General features: G+C 39.0%; 1 protein-coding gene across 2 annotated transcripts in view; it reads left to right on the top strand.

Annotated features, from left to right (window-relative positions):
• Positions 1–22,572, top strand: part of BTBD7 (BTB domain containing 7) — a 52,069-nt gene that overhangs the window by 8,136 nt on the left and 21,361 nt on the right. For both annotated transcript variants that reach the window (XM_058026814.1, XM_058026813.1), the window contains exons 2-3: positions 10,453–10,638; positions 15,664–16,743. In XM_058026814.1, the coding sequence (XP_057882797.1) occupies positions 10,557–10,638; positions 15,664–16,743 (1,162 nt within the window). In that variant the 5' untranslated portion in view covers positions 10,453–10,556. The remainder of the gene's footprint in view (positions 1–10,452; positions 10,639–15,663; positions 16,744–22,572) is intronic.

The following is a 22,572-nucleotide window of genomic DNA, read 5'->3' as shown; positions in this document are numbered from 1 at the left end:
ATGTTCATGAGTTATGTGTGTATGTTGCTGAATTAATGAAATTAAATGTGTACACGATTGGTGCCTCTGTTTTCAGAAACAACGTTATGTCAACATTCGTGATGCTCCTTTAACTGTTCTGTAAAACTTGCATATTCATGTTACAGAACAAAAAAATGCTTTGGAAGTGCAGAGAGAGCTTGTTGCAGGAAATGTGGAAGACATAACTTCCTTTTCTTGCCAAGGGGAAAATGTAAACAAAGCTCCAACTTAATTGTAGGCTAAGTACTAGTCTGGTTTTCTGACTAAGCCTTTCCTTCCTTAATTGATTTCTTTTATCACTGAGAAAGTGTGTTTTCTGAAATGAATTCCTGTAGTTTTGGGCAGGACATTCCTTGAAGTTTGTGAGCTTTTAGTTCTTGCTCCACTTTTATGGAATTTAAATGTAGGTATTAATGAAGATAACTACTGAAACTGAAGTTACTGGTATAACTTTTGAGGGAAAATATTGCAGTATTAATGTATTTTGCTACTATCTTCAAAATGGCTGAAATCTTTGAAGTATACAGCATAGAAAAATTTCTTGGCATCAGGTTATAAGTGTTAGTTGGTAGTATCAGTGTGGCTCTTAAAAATTTTCTGCTGAAGTTAATGAAATGAAATTAACTGCAGAAGAGTCCAACCAATGGGGACATCTTTCAAATGTGTAAGTTTTTAAGTAACTGTTAAATCTTAGTATATACAGATGTAATTGATTTATAAGAACAGGTATAAGATCATTGTGTTAGTTGTGGGGGGTTGTCTTAAAAACCTCTAAATACAAGGAAAATGTTCTGTGGCTTTGACCAGGGATTTCACCCTTGCTCAGGGAGACAGCAGTACATAACCAGTTTACATGGTCTCAGATAAGGCAACTGTTGTATAAACGCCATGTACAATGAATTTTATTTTTATACAAATTGATTTTGTATTGCTTCCTGCAGCAGTGAACAGAATAGACTTGGGAAGGTGTGAGTGTCACATCTGGTGCCAGGCCAGTGTGACTCGAAGAGAGAACAGAAAGCATGACTGCAAGGGTATAGTTTTGGGGAGGCAGTCTGATAGGAGTAGTCTGCTCTCTTCATGTTGAGAGCTGTGAGATCCTGTTCCAGTTTTAGCTGCCTGTCAGACAAACGTGCTGGAGTTCCCTCTTCCTGTCTGTTACCTGCCACTCGCTCCAGCAGTGGGATGATGGATCAGCCATTTGAAATGACTTGGTTTGTGATCATATAATCTCTGTATGCAGTGTGAGGGGGAGCAAGAAAACCCCTTGGCAGGATGGAGTGTGAGGGAAAAGTACAGTTCCCTGTTAGTTTGACTTTAGTGGTAGTATCAGATCACCCTGGTGTACCTGTGAAGAGCTGACAGGCAGTGAGTCCTGCATACATGTTATCTTCTCTCTGTCAGAGGATGAGTTCACTACATTGAGGGGAATATACTTAAAATTCACATAGGCTTGGCTTTGTATTTTTTCCTATATGAGTAATACCTAGATGCATGTATATTCTGGCACTGCAAATTTAAAATCATCCAAGCATTCAAAAAAGCAGCAGCTCCCATGGACTTCTATAGTAGTGATGGCTGCTATGTGAAGTGTTGTTCACCAGGGAGGGAACAAACTGTACAGATACAGAGGAAAATAAACACAGGCCAAAGAAGCAGCAATCAGCCACCTGGATACTGGGAGCTCTGTACTGGTGAATCCCAGCAGTAGCTGCTGCTGTCTAAATTGCCTTTCTCTGCTAGGACTGCCCGAGCTTTGCAGGTGATTTTTCCTACTGTTAATTTTTTAGGAGCTCTGGAGAAGAAAAGTGTATTGCAAAGGTATTATAGCTGCCCACTTAAAGTAAGATGTTTCCATTGACAGTGGTAGTTGGCTGAGTGAAGACTGAGGCAGTGCTGTACTTGGGCAGCAGCTGGGGCAGCCACACCAAAGGATCAAGTGAAAACAAACACGGTCCAGTCAGGACTTGCATGGCTTTCCAAACATCTGCTACAGTGAGGAGGTACAGCTCTGCTGCAGGAATAGGTGCGTGGGGACTGGCAGTGTTTATTTTTTGAAGACTGTGTCTACTGAGTGTTAGTCAAACTGGATGTTGTGTTTGATTGTGGGGAGCAAAGTAACCTTTCCTTGCTGTTCTTCCTTCTCTGTGGCACCGTCTGGGTTCCTTGAGCCATTTGGTAAACTGGTGCAGGGAGCTGACTACACTGGGGAGAAAAAAGTCTCACAGAAGAGAATTCCTGTGTTTAGTTGCTGACACAATGGAGGAGCTTTGGGGAGATGCTGGTGGTAGCTGTGGTGAGCACTGGCACTGAAGAAATGTGTGTGGAACTAATATTGGTGAACCAGCTTAGGTTTGTATACACCAAATAATGGATTTTGAATCCAGATTGCAACTGTGGTTTTGTTGGATGCAGGACTTGTCATGGCTTGTGGCTTACAGTTTAAAGTATTCAAACTGTACCTGTAAAGAGTTAATTTTATGGCTGTGACTTAATGCTCTTCAATGAGGGAAGTCAGTGTTTCTTTAATAAAATTCCTGATGTCTCATGAAATGACTGGACTAGATTGCTTTTTGAGTTTTTACCACACCCTTTCATGTTCCCCCTTCCAGTTTTTCTGTTGTATATAGATGTATCCATTAGTGTTAAATGTGTAAGAAATGATGCTAGGAGCCAATACTTCAAACTTGTTTTATCAAAGAGAAGAGGCTGAGTGGGTGAAACTCCTGTTGTGTGATGACAAAAGGACCCACAGAGAGGATGGTGTACAGAAGAAAAGGAATGGTGGTGTATTAAGGCCTGAAGTGTAAAGAAAATTGTTTTGGATATACAGCAATATTGGTAATGGCAGTTTCTAGCCACAGGCAGGGGTTTCAGTGGAAATAGATGAGCTGTGTATTGTTACCAAGCATCTTGGAGGCTTGAGTATAAAGAGTATTGTATAGAAACACTGTAGTCATGAGGAATGATGTTCCAAGCAACAGAAATGTCACAAGATGTTGTTACTGATACAGTGACTGGCTGGCAGGATGAAGACTTGATTGCAGCCCAAGTAAGATAGAAGTAATTTTTCATCTGATCTATTAAAAGAGGCCACCTTCATGGGAAGGCTGATCAATATGTGGGTCCAAGACTTTTTAGTTTGCTTTGATGTTGGAGCTATTGTTGTGAAAACCCCAAGCAGTGTCATCACCAGAGATGACTCAGGCTGTGGAAGTTAATAAGGGAGCTGAAGCTGAGTGATCAAAAGGTTGCTTTGTGAAGGTGAGTTGAAAATAGTAAGTCATAAGATAGGGTGGGTGCTGCTTGCCTGCTGAGGTAGGCACAGAGCAGTGTCTGGGATTGCCCTGTGAGTTACTCTATGCACCCTCAGAGGCAGAGCATGTTCTCAGAGGAAGTGTGAATTGTGCACTGAATTTACAGGCACTGTTGTGTACAGGAAACTCCCACGTCCTCATTCAGAGTAAATGGCTTTCTGTGAAATAATTGGGCCTGGATAAAAGGGGAAAATAACTCCAGTACAAGGAAAATTGTAGGGTGTATGGATCTTCCATATGATTGGGGCTTGAGCCAGGATTTTCCCATCTTAGTAGATTTGTTAATTGAAAACAGGATTTTGTGTTGTGGCTGGGTCCCAGCTTGAGCAAGAGGAGGAATTCCCTTTCTTAATGAGACACGGAAGGATCTTTGGAAGGCACTCTCAGAGTAAAGGGATAAAATTCCTTGGGGATAGAAGACTGTGGAGATGAAAGACTGCTTGCCCTGTTCCAGAAGAAGCAGCAATCCCGTTGACAGATAAAGAGTACAGGGATAAGAAGCCTGTGAAATAGGCTCTGTAAAGGTGGTACAGCTTCATGTGGAAGGTTTTTACTTCTGCTCCACTTTTGCCTTTTCCAGAGCGGGAAAAAGAACAGGTGACCATGGATATTGCTGCAATAATGGACAGTCATTATCTGGAGACACACCGAGGAGGAGAGTGGTCTTACCTCAGTATCCAAGGCTGAATGCAGCTGAAATCTCCATGAGTTAGGTAGCTGCCTGACAAGACAAAGTGTTGGCCTGAACTTTGATTGAAAGAAATAATGCAGGCTACTTTAAAAAAAAGAAAAAAAAAAAGTCTCTTCCTTTTTCTGAGGTACTTTTCATGTAATTTGGAAGTTCCTCCTTTTTGTCTTAACCAACTGATGTGTTTGTATATGTAAACCAAAGAATATTTGCCATTCCTAAAAAAAACCAAGTGGGTAATTTTTGCTCATAAGAGGCCTTTTGAAACACATTTAGACTTCTCAAAATTTATCACAGTATATCAGACTATGCTGCAATTATTCTAGACTGGCTAAAATTAATTATCCTCATTTTCCTGTAAATGGATATGTTCATACCTAATTACTCTGTTTAGTGATATTGATAAAGATTTGGTGGATAGGATTTTTCTGATTTTCTTATAAAGTAGATTTAATTATGTTTTTATCTAAATCAGATAATGTTCCTTTCAAGTAAACTTGTGAAAAAATGGAGTCATTGAAGAATACATGCTGTCATTTCACTTCAAGAGAGTCCTAGAGGGCCATAAATGAGCTCTTGCTCATTTGGCTGAAAGAAGTGTTTTGAATTCATCTTCAAGAACATTACTTGAGTCTTTCATATGAATGTTAAAAATCAGAATAGACTTTTAGTATATTAGTGTGGTTTTGCAACTGACTGTAAGAATCACTGATGTAGAGAGATGAAAATTTATTTGCTGGTATATGAGGACAATTAAATTGCTTGGGAGGAACAGCCTATTCCATGCAGGATTGTACTGCTGTAATTCAGTCTCTGTGTGCTTTGTGTGTTTGAATTTTTTAGCTGCTGGATTTTTTTGTGTTTAGAGGAATCTAAATATGTTGATGTCCCCCACCTCCCCACTGCTGTTAGTGATTTGACCTGTCAGTCCCTGTTAATGACATTATTTATTTACTTCTACAATATGACATGTTCATATCATACTTGAAGTTGCTTTGCTGATCATCAGAAATAATACTTTGAGCACTGTGTGCAAAGCCAGGATTGAAAAGAGGTTTTCTTTCCTGTAAGTTCTGTGGGTTTTTTACAACTGTTGAAATGCTGCTCAGTGTCTTCAATTTCTGTAGTGTGTATATCTTCAGGACTACACCTTTGTGCTCTGTTTGAGCATAGTTCTTTTAACTTTCACTCTGACTCCTCAGAGGAAATGTTGAAAATCAGTACAGGTTGTTTGTTGGTGGGTTTTCCCCACTAAAACTCAGTCCAGTGATTCTCAACAAATCTAGAAATAAAAAGCTAGGACTGTTGTGGTGTTTTTATCACCTCTGTTTTGAAAGAACTTCTTGATGGAGAAGCATACTACTTCATGGAAGAGAAAATGCTGTAAATTTTGTGCTTAACTATAAGAAAGGGTTCTTTGTGGTAGCTGGAACACATGATTCTCAGCAAAGACTGAGTAATGCAGTCACTTTCATAATCTGGTTATATCTGCTTTTTCTTGCCCTCTTGAGCTGGTAACTGCTGATGTGGCTTAAGTTCTGGTGCTTTTCCTTATTGGATTTTTCTTTCTTTCCAATGCAGTGAATAATGAAACAACACAGATTCATTAGCCCATGTTGTGTAGAACATTACCCATTTCTTATATTTGTACAGAACTGATCCACACCACAACCTTTCAGCTGTTTCAGTTGCATCTTACTACTGTATCATCCAGTTAATTTTGAATAATGATAAAGGTTGATTACTTGACCTGATTATAAAAAGGAGTCAAAATAGGCTTTGTGTGGATTTGCATGTGTGTCAGACATAATCAGCTGAGCCTTCAAATTTCAGTTGTTTCCTTTGAACAGAAAATCACTTGCCAGTTATAGGATTTCTTTAAGGTACACTGTCCCATATACATCCAGTCCTTTAGCATGTACTCTTCCAAGACTGGAGACTTGACCTCCACAAAGTCTGAGAATGTGCCAGTACCTCTGAGTGTCCCATCCATGGAAAAAGAGGAAGGTCAGGACAAGTAGCACTCAGTTCCTGTCAGCTCCTCTTACTTGGAGAACCACTTTCTCCAAGGAAATTGAGGTAAATACTCCATGCATATCTGAACAAGCAGTTGGAGCTCCAGCCACAAGCAACTTTGTCTTCATTTTTAAGAGCTTGTGCCTTTGGATGTTGGTGACTTGTAATTCCAGCAGTGTACTGCATGAAACCAGCATGGGCTGGCTCTGGAAACTTCCCAGTGGATGGGAACTTGCTTCTGTTCTTCTGAGCATGGGATTGTTCCTGAATCACTTTGGGATGGCTCAGGGCTCTCTATTGGCCCCCAGATCGCTGTTCTGCTGGAGGCAGGTTCAGGATGTTAAGGCTGGTGGGATACACTTTGGGCATAATAGCAATGGTCCATTCTCACAAGTTCTTTCTGTTTTAGTTGATCTACCTAACTTCTATGGGCATAAGTTTAACCTTGCTGAAATTTAGTTGATGTGTTTCCTTACTAGGGTTGGTGCTTTTTATCGCTGCATCTTGTTATCTCATCTTGCGGTAAAGTTGTGCTTGTTACTCGAAAAGAGCTGTTGGGGCAAAATAGCAGAGCATTTTTGGGCTGGATAAAAATCTAAGCAAATGTGAATAAGTTGTTCTTATGATGCCTGGGTTGTCATTTACTCCTTGTAAATTTAAAGCATGTTAGGTAAAATGAAAACCTGAAATACCATGTCGGTACAGGTATGTGCATGTACTTGATATAATTTCCTACTTTGGTTTTAATATTATGCTATTGCATAATCCTATGGCAGAAACTCCAAAAGAAATACAAAGGTCTTAAAATTTTACGGGGGAAAAATCAAGTGGTTGTAAAACCTGTTGTAGTACTCTTGACTTTGCCCTTTATATTAATTGGATCCCAGTGATTTACAGGAAATTTTATGAAACATTTGTATTGAGTGATGATATAAACAAAGGGTCACTGTTACACAAAGTCCATTCTGTACAGAGACTTTTTGTTAAATCAAAATTCCCAGTCCAGGAATACCTGGCTGTCAGCCCAGATACCTCAGATGCATGTCATCTAGCTTCTTAGGATTTTAGGTTCAGTGTGACAAATATTGAGAAGACTGAGAATTTTATTTCAGGCTGAAACCTTTAAGCAGACTTGTGCTTATTTTAAATTTTACTCTGAGTATCAGTATAATCTGAAAGTCACTTTTGTGCTGTTTTGTAGGATTTGGAGTGGTAATTTTGGTTTCTATTAACTTCCTCATTACACACTTCATATACTTTTTCTGCAGTACAGGCTTTTTTAAACAAGCTTTGACATAGTTGAACTCCTTTGCTGTGTATGTGTGTACGTTCAAACACATCTGTACGTGCGTCACTGCCCTCAACAACTGCTTCACTTGGTCAGCAGATGTTGAATTTAGTTTCACTGTGGTAAGGCTTATGGGGATGCATGCAGGCTTTTTATTAAAAGTAAAGAAAAAGCTCACCTAATGGTGGTTTTTAAAACAAAATTCCATGGGTGTATCCTGAGGCTGACATGCAATTTAGAAATTCTTCAGATAAGCTGAAATAAGGGAACTTTTGGTATGCAGGATAACTTCTGCAAGAAAAGACAAAATCTGTCTTTCCTTTTGAAGCTAAAGATCTAATTGTTTGTGGTTTTGGAGCTTTTCCTCTCCTTGTACAAGTGCCTTTTACTGTGGAGAAGCTGCATTCTTGACTTGGCATTTTTGTAGTAGCTGAGTTGTATTGACTGGACTCAGCTAGTTATGTGCTACACTAACTGCTGTTCAGGTAGGTTGTGTTTAGTACAGAGGCTGAAGTGGACAATAGCAAGCAAACCAAACCAAAAAAGGGCATCTAAATCCATGGGTAGTTCAAGTACCCTTTGCTGTCAAAAGATGCAGTAGTGCAAGTATTCAAGTGATGCCCTAACAAACAAATTGGGTGGCTGATACTGTTCCAACTTCTTGTTCAGGTTGGCTCTAATGTGGGTCAGTTCATCTGATTTACAAACTGCTTGGGACAGAACCAACAAGGTAGGAAAAGTGGGTATGAGAATGAAGAGAGGAAGGCAGGGCTTCCTCCAGGACTGAGTTCACCTCTGGTGCTAGCTAAATTTTTTGGGAAATGCAACATGGGTTATATAATATTATCTTGTAAAATTTAGTGCTGTATTAAAAAATAAATGTACTTTCAGTTGATACATGAGGTTAAGGACACTAGTGGAACTAAAGCTATGATTGGTTTTGAGCCATGGGGCCCAATACACTTTATGAACTACAAAATGTTTGAATTCAAGATGCAAAATACTCTTAAGAAATCAGCCTGCACACAGATGACTTAGCAGTGCATGGAAGTTTTGTATTCTAAATTTAGTGAACCAGGGACTTGGTTCTGAATATTGAGTGCTTATTTATTAAAAAAAAAGCCCAACACTTCTTTTTTCTTCTCTCTTTTACTTAGCTCCTGGGCTCTTTCCTGTGTCAGGAAGAACTGAAAACTATTAGTAGACATCTAATAGACAAATTATCACACCACAGCTGAATGCAGAAAAGTGGAATAACAATGGCATTATTTCAGGACTCAAGTCCAAATGAACCAAGTCCAATTTTAGGTGAGAAAAGGGAAATTGTTGGCATATCTGCTCAGGTTGCTGGCCTTTACCTGTAAGCAAGTTAGCATTTAAACTAAAAGGTGACTTTTGCCTTCACAAAGTTTGTCCTGGGTGTAACTAATTCCATCTAGAAATTTATGCCACATTTAAGCAACATATTCTTGGTGCGTATAGAAATCACTTGGAGCTTCACTGTTTTAATGAACTTATTTTCTAAGTGTTTTTTCTAAAGTCAGTGAAGTTTTTCAGAAATGAAGTAGAGATCCACACCGTATGGATTCAGTAACCTTTGAATAGCTTGTTTCTGCACAAGGGAGAAGATGAGTGCATGCAATGGCTAACACTGAACTAATCCAACACCTTGTGTTTGCTGAGAAGATCTACCGGTATTTGCTGGTGTGATGTTTTGTGTGTTCTCTGGTTCTCTCTTCATCCTGAGTAGGCTTCTGTTCACGTAGGAGGGTATTTTATCTTTGTTTCCTGATGTGTAGCAGGCTGGATCTGCATGGAGGCAAGTGCAAGATTGCATGCAGTTGAGGTGCCGTGGCTGTGTGGCTGGGGAGGGCAGGCATGGGAGCTCCTTTTGCTCATTTACAGGCCTGGAGTTTGCTTGAACGCTGCTGTGGTGGTTTCAGGTTTTGTCTCCTGCCCTAGCAGAGCTCCCCTGGTGCTCAGCAGGCTGCAGCTGTGTGAGGCCACCCTGGGTTATGCACACACCAGAGCAGCAATTCTGCCTGATAACCTGGCTTTACAGACACGGCTTTCAAACCCTTCCCTACTCTTCCTCCTCATGTACCCAGCCCTTGTTCCCCTCACCTCTGTGCCTACAGCAATTTGCAGCCTTTTTTTCCTGCCCTGTCTCTCACTTTCTGCTCCCTAGGATCTGCACTTTGAAACATGCACTTGCATGTCACTTTCTTAGCCAATTTAACATGCCAGAGACTACCAAGAAAGGAAAAAAATTTAGAAGCATATAGCAAATCCATATGTGTTCACAATATTCAAGGGAATCTAAAAATTTCTTAGCACAGACTTTATCTTTCTGTTATTCTTTATCTTCAAGTTTGTATTTTGAAAGGGGACACAAGATGACAGTTGTTCTTCATGTGGTAATTTTTATTTTTCAGTATTAATATTTTAACACTGCTGATATTGGAATAAATTATAATGACTTTGTTGTACATTAGCAATGAATCCTTGTTCAATTCACCTCAGAATTTCTAAGATGTTTTCAAATACCCAACAAACCTTTAATGAATCCTTAAATGCCTTTTTTTACTATTGTGAATGTACTTCTAGGTCTTCTCAATTCTAAATTTGAAAAGCAGTAATGAATGAGAACTATGTAAATGTAATGAATAAAATGCAGCTGAAATAAGTCATGATGGTATAATCTCCATCAGGACTGGCTTATTTAGCTTTCTCAACCAGTATAATTCAATTTGAAAATTTTTAACCATGTGGGAATAGGTATAAACATGCCTGAAAAGTCACTCTTGGTATAGTCAAAGGAGAATACCTAGTCTACACCAAGTTCTCCTTGAAAATTTCTTAGCTAAAAATTTGATAGCCATACTGTTCCGTGTTGCAATTTATCATATGATTTTGAATAGTTTGGAACATTACAGGTTCTTTTGGGGAAGACAATATTTCTGGTCTTGATTTAATCATTCAAATAAAAGGGTATCTTCAAAGTGTTTGAGGTTTTATTTCATGAAAATACTGTGTGCTGGAAGCTGAGTTTGTTTTATCTAAATCATGTAACGTTTAGTGACAAATAATGAAGTTAGTTTATTGGTGTTTTTGTTCTTCAGAAATGGAGGAACAGGACGCTGGACCTGGGATTGAAGATTTCTAAAGGATTATGGGATTATACATTGAAGAGCCAGCAGGCGGAATGCCTGAGTGACTGAAGAAAATGGGTGCTAATGCATCAAACTACCCTCACTCGTGTTCCCCAAGGGTAGGGGGAAATTCACAGGCACAACAGACATTCATAGGTAACTCTTTCCAGTTATCTTGTCACTTACATAAATGACTGGGTGGATTGTGAATGCACTGGATTTGATTTGCTTGCAGAAATGTTATGGAGAGCTGCTATTTTCTAGGTCACCAGTTTGAATCCATTCAAGCTCAATCGTGCATGAAATTCAGTACTGTCCATCTGTTTGGCCTCTGTGTGCAATGAGTTGATCTGCCTTTTGCCAGTAAACAGTTGCCAGATTATTTAAATAAAATAAGTGGAGCTTTTTTATAATTAAGCCATGCATGCTAGTTTTCCTGGTTCCAGAGCAGTCACTTTCTGTTAATACTCATACTGTTTTCTGCTCTTCCTCAGAATTTCTGTCAAACTGTGTCAGAGCATATAAAAGCCTTGATCATCAGTATTCATTGTAATATTGACATTGTGTCCAAGTGAATTACCTCCCTACTGCTAGAAGGGGTATCTCTGGTAATAAACCTGTTAAAGTAACAAATAAGCTTCTCTTCCTTTTCCTGTTTCTGTAAATGGGGAAGGGGGTGCTTACTGTCCTAACAGTGTTATTTACAAGCCAGGACCTTGCTTGGCTGGAGACATGTGTCGAAATGCCCTTAAGAAAGTATTTTCTCATCCTACTCATAACTGGGGCAGCCATTACCTTTATGTGTTTTTCAGTCTAGTACAAAGAGACCTCAGTGTAGATCTAAGTACTGTCACACTATAAATAATAAACAGCTATGTTATGAATCTGAAAGAAGGCAGTCTCTGAGAAGATAAATATTCCTTAAAAAAAACTCAACCCTGACAGCCTGAAGAATGATCTTAGCAGTAAATAACATCAATAGTTTATAAATGCTTTTCTCCTTTGTGCTTCAGTTTGCAACACTGCATAAGTAGTTATTGAAATTCAGTGTTACTTCTCTTTTTAATCACCATTGAAAGCAGAGTGATATCCTTAGCAGAGGAAAAATTGACTCACTTTGTAAATTTTCTCTTTTTTTCTCAGCTTTCATAGCATTCCTGGCTCTGAGGTCTGTCTCATTTGAGGACAGATCACAAACTGTTACATTTAAGGATGTGTGTGCTGTCACAGCATGTCAAGGAAGAACTTTTAGTCCTAACATCATGGATATTCATGCTGTAAAGTTCCCCTCGAGGATTTATGTATTTTCAGTGTATTATACCTAACTAGTAAAAGATTTGCTCCAGTCTGCATATGTGCTTTCTAAAATGTGGCTAAAATGCTTCTCTTACATGTCTTGGTGTTTTTAATCTGCCCCTATATTGAGTGAAGAGAAACCCTTAGAGGCCTTGAAACAGGCAGATTTGCAGACTGAAACACCTTTTGAGCAGATTTGAAGAGATTTCCAAAGGCTACAATAAATTCCCAATAAACTTTCTTCATGATATGTGGAAGGTTTAGTTGATGCTCTTTGTTATTAAACTCAAAATAAAAACCCATTATGTAGTATGTCACAAGAAATTTACTGACCCTCATAACCTATGGGAAATTGTGGCTGAGACTCTTTTTGAGGAAAGTCTAAAACCATGTGCTTGTCTCATCTTAGGGAAGGCAGATGAGCTTTCTGGGTAAAATTCTTGCTGAAAATATCCTGATATTATGGGGTTCCATGAGTGTGCTATCTACATCACATGGGTACATGTCTTCTTCTCACTTAGTGGCATTTGGCTCTTTCTCGTTTTGATTTTTGTTTCCATTATTGGTTTTTGTAGCTGTCTCAGCAGAAAATAGGTGTATCCTAAAATTGATAGCTGAGGTTTTCATCATTTGCTAATACTAATGTTTTAACGTTAAATCAGCTTTTACATGTTTGGGGTTTAGGTGTTGTGGGGTTTTTGTTTGTTAGGGGGGAGTGGGGTGGAGTGTCTGTATTGTGAGGTTTTTTATGTAGAAGGCATTAGATCTATTCACTGCCCTAAAGCAGATCTGGAGGACAGAGTTAGAATAGCTGTATAATATGTATTAGTTGCCTTATTCCTGGAAACTGGATGTAGGCCTGTAGGTTTGTTTTAGACATGCTACTTTGCCATTAAAGCACTGCACTGTGTTTCATGCTAAATGTAGGATGAGTGCTGAAGTCTGAGAACTGATATGGGCAAAGCACAGTAGTTTCATAGTGTGAGCTCCTATTGTTACTTTACTTCATCCTAGTTTGCTTATAGTTTATGAAGAGGAGATAAAACAGTAAAAATAGTGTAGTGCACTTACTAGAAATAATGCTTTTGTTTTAGCAAAAGCTTAATTAGTCATCTTCTTGCTGTTTTGTCTGCGGCATTCAGGGGGAGGATTTCACACCATTTCCTAGGGTGGTACATCTGTTCAAGATGTTTGCTTTTTTATATAGAGCTCTATAATTAGATATTATAATGTGTGGGCATGCAAAGAACTAAACAGATCCCATTTTTCATTTTCAAGTTCCCAAGCAGCTCCCCTTGGCAGTCATCTGTTTCTGTAAATATTTGTCTGTCCCAAGCTGGGTATGGTCTAGGAGCATGAAGTAGCAATTGCTTTTGAACAGCATTTAATAGATTGATACCTTTCAGTATAGTGCTGAGGAATAATTAATTTTTTTCCTACTTTTAATGCTGCTACCTTATGAAGGAATACAGGCAGCCCAAAAACATTCTCTTCCAGATTCTTTTCTTTGAGGGATATGGGGCCAGCAGCTGTTGTGAACCCAGAGAGGCTATGATGGTGCATCTCTGTTTCTTACAAAAAGCAGTTGTGTGGTGGTGCTTTTGTAGCAGTGCTTTATCTCTTTGTAAGGGTTAATAGCACTGTTTGCAGTACATCCAGAGTTAAATCTTTTAAGTAGCTCAGGGTACACAAAGGTTTGAATGGCGTTTTAGTGTTTTGTGGTGATTCATGTGCAAGTAATACCTCACAGCAGCCTGTAGGGAAGAAGGAAATTGAGACTTGCCGTGTCCTAGTTTTCCTTTAGTGGAATGTTAGAGAATGTTCTGCACTCAGATTTGCCATCAGAATCCAACGTACTTCAAATAGAAATGAGCTGGCATGTTCTCTGGCAAGAGAATCTGTCATTATAGAGTGACCAAAGTGTAGTTATGCTTCTATTGTGAAATGTACTGCTTTCAATGAAGGAGGAATTCTACACTTGTCTCTATCAGCAGGACGCTGAAGTGCTACTTTTCCATTGTCATATTTAGTATAGCATGTGGAAGGATTTTTATGGTGGATTTTGCAGCACAACCTCTTTGTTGAAGTTGTCTTGAGTTACTCCCATTATTTTCATTTAAACTGATATTCTTTTCATTTCTTGAAATTTCAATATTGTTAATAACATGTTGCATGATCAAGCAAATTTTAAACTTGGATAAAATGGTTAGATGTCTTTCCTCAAATAAAACCAAGTTCTTTCCCAAAGTTTTTACTAATAGAAGAATCATAAAACCACTGCATTGCATGATTTGTGGGAGTTTTAATTAGCTTGACGTAAAAGCCACTGTGTAAGTTATTTAGTTATTGAGGCTTAAACAATAAAACAATTTACAGAATTGTTAGGTTGCTACAGCTGCCTTAGTCTCAAATACAGCTTTGAATTAGTACTGTGTCTTTCAAAGTTCAGGAAATACTTGAAATTACATGGTAACTAAATGCTCTGTGTTTTGTGAGACTGGGCCATAACATCACTCTCAAAACAGCCACACAAAACAGCATCACAGCAAATCTGCCTGTTACAGGTGGAGCTGTGAAACTCCAGTGATAGAACACATTGTAAAAGGCCCCAAAAGTTCTGGTCCTAGGGTGGACTTTGGAAGATTAATAAAAAGGTAACAAGTAGTGAAGCTACACAAGTGTACTAACAGAAACATGAACTATTCCTGACAGAAAAGAGACAAACACTATTTCAGATGAACCTGTGATTGTTATTGATCTGTGTAGCATTTGCAAATGTTTTCTTCTGATTCTTCTTCGGTCCAGAAATGGGAGTTTGGTTTGTGTACTTCCTTTTCTCTTTTCTTGTCATGTCTGAGGTTCTTCACCATCTGGCTTAGAGTGAAAGCTCTGTAAATAAACTTGAATTAGAAAATAACCCTTTAACGGAAGCATGACTCTCCATTAAAGCTATGTTTTTTTAACTCCCCTTTTTCCCCCTAAAACACTACTTTGGTTTTCCATTACTTGTTGAAATGCAGATTCTAATTCCTTTTTTCCTCACTGAATTGCTATCAGTATTAGTTCCTAATGAAATTTCCCTATAAATTATTTTTTGAGAAGAAAAATAATTATATGTATACTTTAATTGTATAATGCTCTGTTCACAGGAAATCTTCAATAATACAGTAAAATTTCCATTCTCCATATTCTTTTTGATGGTGTGTATGCACAAATGAGTATTTGTAGTTCTGTGGAAAGGAGCCCATTTTATGTGTCTGACTTTGGCATTACTTGATTATTGCATGACAGGATTTTTACTTTTCTTTCTAAATTATCTCTGAAAATAATCCCTGAGTGTTTTGGTACTGTGTTCTCTCTTTTTCTGTTGTGACTGTAGCTATCTGATACCAGGTATGTGTCTGTTGTTTTAGTGATGCTTAATGCTAGAACAGACTTTGAAAACACTTTGAAGGGAGGATTGTGAGTATTTCACTGAGATATTAGGCCTAGAAAAAGTTAATGCAATTACACTTCTACTGTTACAATTGCAGTATTCTCTTCCTACTTAGATAAGTGTACCATATGCTCTAGAGCTACATCAGCTGGCACTGCTTGGTTCTTAAAATTGAATATGTTTTTTTAAAAACCCAACCAAACAAAAAAACCCAAACATTAAAAACCAAACCAAAACACCTTGAAACCCAGCAAACTACAAACTTTGTAGATGCAAATAAAAGGCTTTGTTTTTAATGGCCAGAAAAAGCTTCAGTTGTGAAATTATCTGATGTGAGGAGAAGGAAGAACTGTATAACTTTCAGAATCATTGATGGAGTATTTAGGTGTTATGGACCTTCCTTTTAAATATAAAGAATAAATGTGTTCAATTTTTCTTTTTGCCTTTAGGGACATCATCCTACTCTCATCAAGGTTTTGGCTGTGAATCAAAGCTGTATAGCCTTGACCATGGCCACGAGAAACCTCAAGACAAGAAAAAGAAAACCTCTGGCCTTGCCACCCTCAAGAAGAAGTTCATTAAGCGTCGGAAATCGAGCCGCTCTGCCGACCACGCCAAGCAGATGCGGGAGCTCCTCTCAGGCTGGGATGTCAGAGATGTTAACGCGTTGGTAGAGGAATATGAAGGAACATCAGCCTTAAAGGAACTTTATCTACAAGCTAATTTGGCAAGACCAGAAGCCAGGACGCTACAAAAAGACATGGCTGAACTTTATCAATACAAATATTGTACCGATGTAGACTTAATATTTCAAGAAACTTGTTTTCCTGTGCATCGTGCGATATTGGCAGCAAGATGTCCATTTTTTAAGACGCTGCTTTCTTCCTCACCAGAGTATGGGGCAGAAATAATAATGGATATTAACACAGCTGGCATAGATATGCCTATGTTTTCTGCTTTGTTACACTACCTTTATACGGGCGAGTTTGGAATGGAGGATTCGCGATTCCAAAACGTTGATATTCTTGTGCAGCTTAGCGAGGAATTTGGAACACCCAATTCCTTAGATGTTGACATGCGTGCCCTGTTTGATTATATGTGCTACTACGATGTGGTTCTTAGCTTTTCATCCAACTCTGACTTGGTTGAAACTTTTGGTGGCAGTCAGAACTGTCTAGATGAGGAGCTCAGAGCACACAAAGCTATTATTTCATCACGGTCTCCCTTTTTCCGCCACTTGCTGCAGAGAAGGATACGAACTGGTGAAGAAATCACAGACCGAACTCTACGGACTCCAACTAGAATTATATTGGATGAATCTATCATACCAAAAAAATATGCTAAGGTCATTTTGAACTGTATGTATACAGATGTGGTAGACCTCTCCGTTTTGCACTCCAGTCCTTCGGTGGGCAGTTTAAGTGAAGTTCAGGCTCTTGTAGCAGGAAAACTAAACATGACTAGGGCTGAAGAAGCCATGGAGCTTTATCACATAGCACTGTTCTTGGAGTTTAACATGCTTGCACAAGGTATGTAATACTGTCCTTGTTGTAGAATGTATGACCTCATTAGAACAAGTTTTAGCAATTTTGCAGTGTAGGGATGCTTATTGTCAGCTGTCAGTGGCTGACAGTTCCTTTAGAAATGGAATTTGTTTTCCATCTGTAAGTTGTCAATAATGCATCTATTTTTTAGGGACAGAAGGAATGTCGTGCAAGAGATTTAGTTGTATGGCACATCATTGTTGAGGCATGTTAATTTTATCTAGTATGTATAACTGGTCTTGATATTTCTAATGCTTATCTGCTTTCTGTAATCCATTTTTTGGGTGTAAACTACAGAGAGATCCTTGCTAAGAGGAGAAAATATTTGGACTTGTTAGGAAGTGTCCATGTATGTTAACAGAGCAGTAAACTTGAATTACTATTTCTGTAGTTTGTGTCAAAGACACCAACCCTGCAGTCTTCTTGTTGGAAGGAAAACTTTAGCAGCTTAATTGCAGTAGTCTTAGGTCTTTAATGTCAGCTCTATGACCAGAGCTGAAGGCAGGGTCAGTCAGTATTTTCAGACATAAAGTTTAGAAAGTTTTACTGCTTCCATTATTCAAATCTTGATTACATACAACCTCCTGACCTGAATTACTGCAATCTCAGGTGAGGTGTCCAAGCACTGATCAGTGTACTAATGGTGCTTCTTGTGGTAGCAGCAGCTTTGCCTACAGTTTTGTCTGTTGGTGTTTGAGCTGTTCAGTGGCCATATGATATATAATGAAGTATGAGAATTGCTTCAGGCCTTGCTGATAGGGAATAAGAATTTTACTTTTGAGCTGAGAAAGGGAAAATGGAACTCACTGATATATCAGCAACATAATTTGTTTAAATTAGTTTAATTTTTTTAAACAAAAGTAACTTTTTACAGTAGGTCTGTACATCTAGCTGTCAGATTAAGTTTGACAAGCTTGAAACCTTGTATTGTAAGCTATAAAGTAGTTCTGAGTAAAATAGGAAGCTTGATAAAGAGTGGACAGGAAAGGGTGGTATAAGCACTGCAGGAAGAGGTCATATTTTTAATGAGTTCTCCTAATAGTTACATGAAACTGAGAGTGATAAGGATCTGAGAAACTAATAGAACTACTGTAGCTCATGTGGAGTTTGCTGTTAGGAAACTAATTTTCAGATTGTGCTGAAAGCTGAAATAATCGTACTGCAATAAAACTGGCACAGATAAAAGGGGATGTGTTTTCTGAGGCAACATGCTACAGGGTGCAATTGAGCTGTTCTTAGGCTCAGAATCATCCAATCCCAGAGCAGCCTGGGTTAGAAGGGGCCTCAAAAGATCATGGGATCCAACCTATCCAAGTGAGAAAGTGAGCTTAAGTGAGATTGTCCAGCATTCTGTCCAATCACTTCTTGAAAACCACCAGTGGTGTGTCCCTGGGGAGATGGTCCTGGTGAAGTGACTGTTCTCATTGCAAACCCTTTTTTGTTGAGATGTTTTCTAGTGCAATTTATACCTGCTGCCCCTTCATGTGGCTTCTTTAGAGAAGAGAACCTCTGTCCTCCTTATAGCTGCCCTACAGTAGCTCAGGGTCTGGGAATACTGTGACAAGGTCCCCTGAGCCTTCTGTTCTTGAGGGAGAAGAGACCTCACTTCCTTCAGGCTTTCCTTGTAGGCTAAGTTCTCCAGTACTTTGATGGCATGGCACTCCTTCAGATCCTCCCTTCTCTGTCTGCATATTTCCTATTTCTGTTGTTTCCTTCTCAGTATGTTTCAGAACAGGCAAGAAGTTTTACTATAGTTGAAGTATGGTATTAAGTTAATTTCTGTATAATATGCACAAGTACTATATAGTAGTACTTGAGAACAACTCTGTAGATCAGCTGAAAGCCAGGAAGGAAAATGGGTTGAAATTAAAGATGTGGTGGAGTTTCTCAATTTTGGTGTGTGCTAAAAGGATTTAACGTGGTCAGAGAATACTAATGAGAGAATTAAATAGTGAATGAAACCCTCCGTGAGACACTGAATAGTTATGCACATAAATGAAGAGGGTGCAATTCTTTTCCTCAGATTGGAAACCTAAACTGGAACAATTGTGATCTGGAGGTGCTCTGATGAAGCAGTGTCAGTTATAGCAAAGCAGAAAAGCAATGGCAGATAGAGAACTTTCCATAGAAACTTAGGTAAACTTAGAAAATAAAAGCTATTTTCCTATCTATATGTTAGTAAATACTGAAAAAATGAGCTGATATTTTATTTGGTGTTGAGTTTGTTTCTGCTCACTTTAAGTTGAGCTCACTTGGATCAGCATGTCCTAAACTGGCACTCTTTTCAGTAGTGCACTGCTCTGGAATGTATAACCCATGAGTCAGTGGTAACAAGATCTGTGCTTTTTCCTGGAAGTTGTCCCCAGTACTACCTCTAGGAGAGTGATAATTGAGGCAGCAGCAGGAGCTGCACTGGGCTTCACTTCAGCAGCACACTTGAGTGGCTGGAGCCCGAGAGTGCAGCAGGGCAGGCTCAGTGCTGTGGCCCTCTGGATGAACTGGAGCTGTAGTGTTTTGGGGGTGGTCATAGGGAGCAGGTAGAGGGGTGCAGTGGCATTCAGAGGTTTTCTTCTTTCTATAGTAAATCCCTTTCTGACTGCAAAAGTAGTGAGATTGAGGGGTGGGGCTGTTGTTACACAGGGGAGAAATGCAGTAAAATCAGCAAGTGTTGAAATCTATTAAATTATCAAATACTAAAAAATGTAGGTTTGGCACTCCTTCAGATATTGAAATTCTAGATGTTAACTTCACCTAATTAGGATTTTACAAATTGGTGCTGCATTCCCTAGCTACAGGAGAAAGTAGTAAGCACTGTGTAGATCTGTATATGCCAGTGGAATCAGAATCTAATAGTTTCATACTTAATTTGCAGAGTTCATGTTTAGGTCACTGGTACTGTGCAGACATGGAAGAACTGTTCTAGTATAATCTTATAATCAAAATTAAAAGGAAGCTGATTTGGTCAGGGAAAACTGTGTGCCTGCGCGTGACTGAGATCACTTAAAGATGTGCTTTAGTCATGGCCACTGTTCTTGTTTCTGACTTAATTGTAGCATCTTGTCCTCATTTATATGATACTTAACATGAGGTAGATGGGAAATCTTAATTTCAGTAGTGTCCATCCTATTCCCTGGTTTCACAGCTAGGAGACTTCTGTGCTGGAAGCTGTCACTCAGACACCTGACTTGCAGGTGTTATGCAGAGTGATGGGGAGGAGGCAGCATTGTGTAGGTGTTGGAGGTCACTGAGCAGGCAGTTCACCTGACATCATCTCTTAGCCTGGATCTCTGGCAGTGTTTTTCCACGCTGTGGTGCAGCAGGTGTCCAGTTCTCCCCAAGTACTGACTGATCCCATCAGCTGGCTTTTGCAGGAGCTGATGTCTTAAGTTTCTTCTCTAGATTTCCACATCCTCAGCTGAAGTTTTTTGTTTCAGTTCACTCCTGCTGGCCAGTTGTGAACTTGTGAAGGCTTGTCTCCCTGGTTTCGTGGAAAATATTTTGGGCTTATTATGTTAAGTCTGGATTCTTTTTCCAGTTCATTTTTCTCACTTCCACTCAGTTTTGCCTGGGTGTTTGTAACTGAGTGTCAAGTGAAATTTATGTATTTTAAAGCTTCTGATCAACTGTTTTTATTTTCAACAGATTTTAGTTTGATTTGTCTTCAGGGCCTAAGTATCCAGATGTTGTAATTTTTCTTCAGTTTCAGCAGATGATTCAGCTTTAACTATTTCCATGGAAATTTTCCGATTCCTAGCACAGTGATACTTCTTTTTCTGACTATTATGATTTAATAGGTTAATTAATTAATTTCCCTATGGTGAAGACGGTGATGAGTATGTGCAATGAATCTTTACCATCCAAGTGAAGCAGGACAACCTTTATCTAGAATTTCCTCTGCCTTCATCTTGATTTGTTTTAGCTGAGGGGTGTTACTTATCTTTCAAGAGAAACTGAAATGAATATTTCAATGAACTGTTTTGAGTAAATGAGCTAATCAGCAAGCATATCTGGTCAATAGAGCTGATCATACTGAAACCTATTTGTACCTAATAGGACTGACACTGCTCTTAGGGGTGCTCAGGTAATTTTTACTGTCAGAAGTGAAAACTCTTCAGGGGTACCACAGAGGCTATGAGCAATAGAGCCCTCTCCAGGAGGTTGGAGCACATCTTTAGTGAGATGTTTCTGTGCTCTGCCTGCCTGTTTCTGCCCTCTGCTGCAGTTTTTCTGTCTTCATGCTACCTTACTGCTGTCTATCAACTGTACTGGTGCAATTATTTTAACACATTGATTCATAAAAATTTGGTTTAATATCACTTATCCCTTGTTCTTCTGTAGTACAGTTACTAAAATGAAATTAGTTCCCTAGTCCTGTTCATCACAGATTGTTAAAATACTCCCCACTTCCAATCTTACAGGACTGCCCTGCTGTTGCAGGGAAGTTGGATTTCAGGCATATTAGTTTTAATAGATAGCTGTATTACATATATGAATCCTCTGCTGCATCTTGGCCCTGTTACCCACTGTCATGAGTAGTCCCACTGAGGTGCAGGTACAGAATGTTTTGCTGTGATAGGCTTTTGGATACTGGGACCTTATGAAATAGTTTTGCCTGGGAACCTTTTCTGTCACCTGATTAAAAGAAGTTTTCTTAAGAAGATTGGCAAAAAAACCCCCTCTATTTCTGACTTTTTGCTTTACTTCGCTTTTATTTTAGGTGTTGAGTTTACTCTTGACAAGTACAAGAACTTAGAAACTTTATTGGAAGTTCTGTTATATTCAGTAGTACATTGTTTGATCTAGAAACAGATGTTGCCTGACATCAAAAGTACTCTTGGTTATAGGAGGGCTGAAGTGCCAGGGATCCCATGGTAGCAGTATTAAATACACCTTCAAAAACTATGGTTCCTGTGATTGCCAGCATGGTCTCTCCTAATGTGACAAACTTAAAAAACATTGAATAGCTTCTAGATTTCGGTTCAGTGTTAAGATGAATTCTTACTACTTTTTTTCATTAGCTCCACTGGTGTGCACAAGTTTAGGGGGAAAGTCTTCACTACAGAATGAGCTCAGTCAAGCTAACAGCTCTGTAGTAAAAGGTTTGCTCAATGCCACTTTTGCTAATTGTTGAAGGCAGTTGACTTTTCTTCAGCAGGTCTGTCAGCTGTCCTGATCCCAAGCCACTGGCTAGAATGCTAAACATGGGCTCAAGCTGTTCTTGTCTGGAGGGACTGTGGGGCTGCATTTGGGAGAGAACTGCAGAAGCAGCCAGGACCTGATGGCAGGAAGGCTCCATTGGCATCCAGCAAAAGGAGTGCATGGAATAGCATCATTTGTGCCAAGTGTGACAGTCGTCTTTCCCTTTTATAGATTCTAGGTTGAACCTCTGAAGGATAGCAATGGTCACAGAAGCTTGTGGGACACTGCAAATGGATCTTGGGCTGGTTGTTGCTGCCTGAGTATTAAAAAATAATATTCACAGGAAAAAAATGCTCTGTTCCACTGTGAAGAGCAATATTGTGGCTATTAGATGACTACTTTTTTTGCCAAGTGGCTGATTGTTAAAGCAGAAAAAACCTCTGCCAAAGAAGAAAGGAAATTGGATTCCTTCCGTAGCTAGAATTGGGTTGCCCCAATTTATTTAAAAGCTCAAAAAACGCTGTAATTATTACCGTGTGCTTACTTCAGAAGAAATACTTTTAATAATCCCACACTTCTGACCCATTGCTAAAATTACTTGGGAAGAAGACTTTCATTTGCTAGTCATCCTTAGTGAGCTTTTCACCTGATGTCATATTATTGTTAGTTGTGCAA

This window comes from Melospiza georgiana, chromosome 6 (assembly GCF_028018845.1).
Source record: "Melospiza georgiana isolate bMelGeo1 chromosome 6, bMelGeo1.pri, whole genome shotgun sequence".
NCBI lineage: Eukaryota > Metazoa > Chordata > Aves > Passeriformes > Passerellidae > Melospiza > Melospiza georgiana.
The sequence above is the reverse complement of the archived record's forward strand: the minus strand, read 5'-3'. Positions and strand labels throughout refer to the sequence as shown.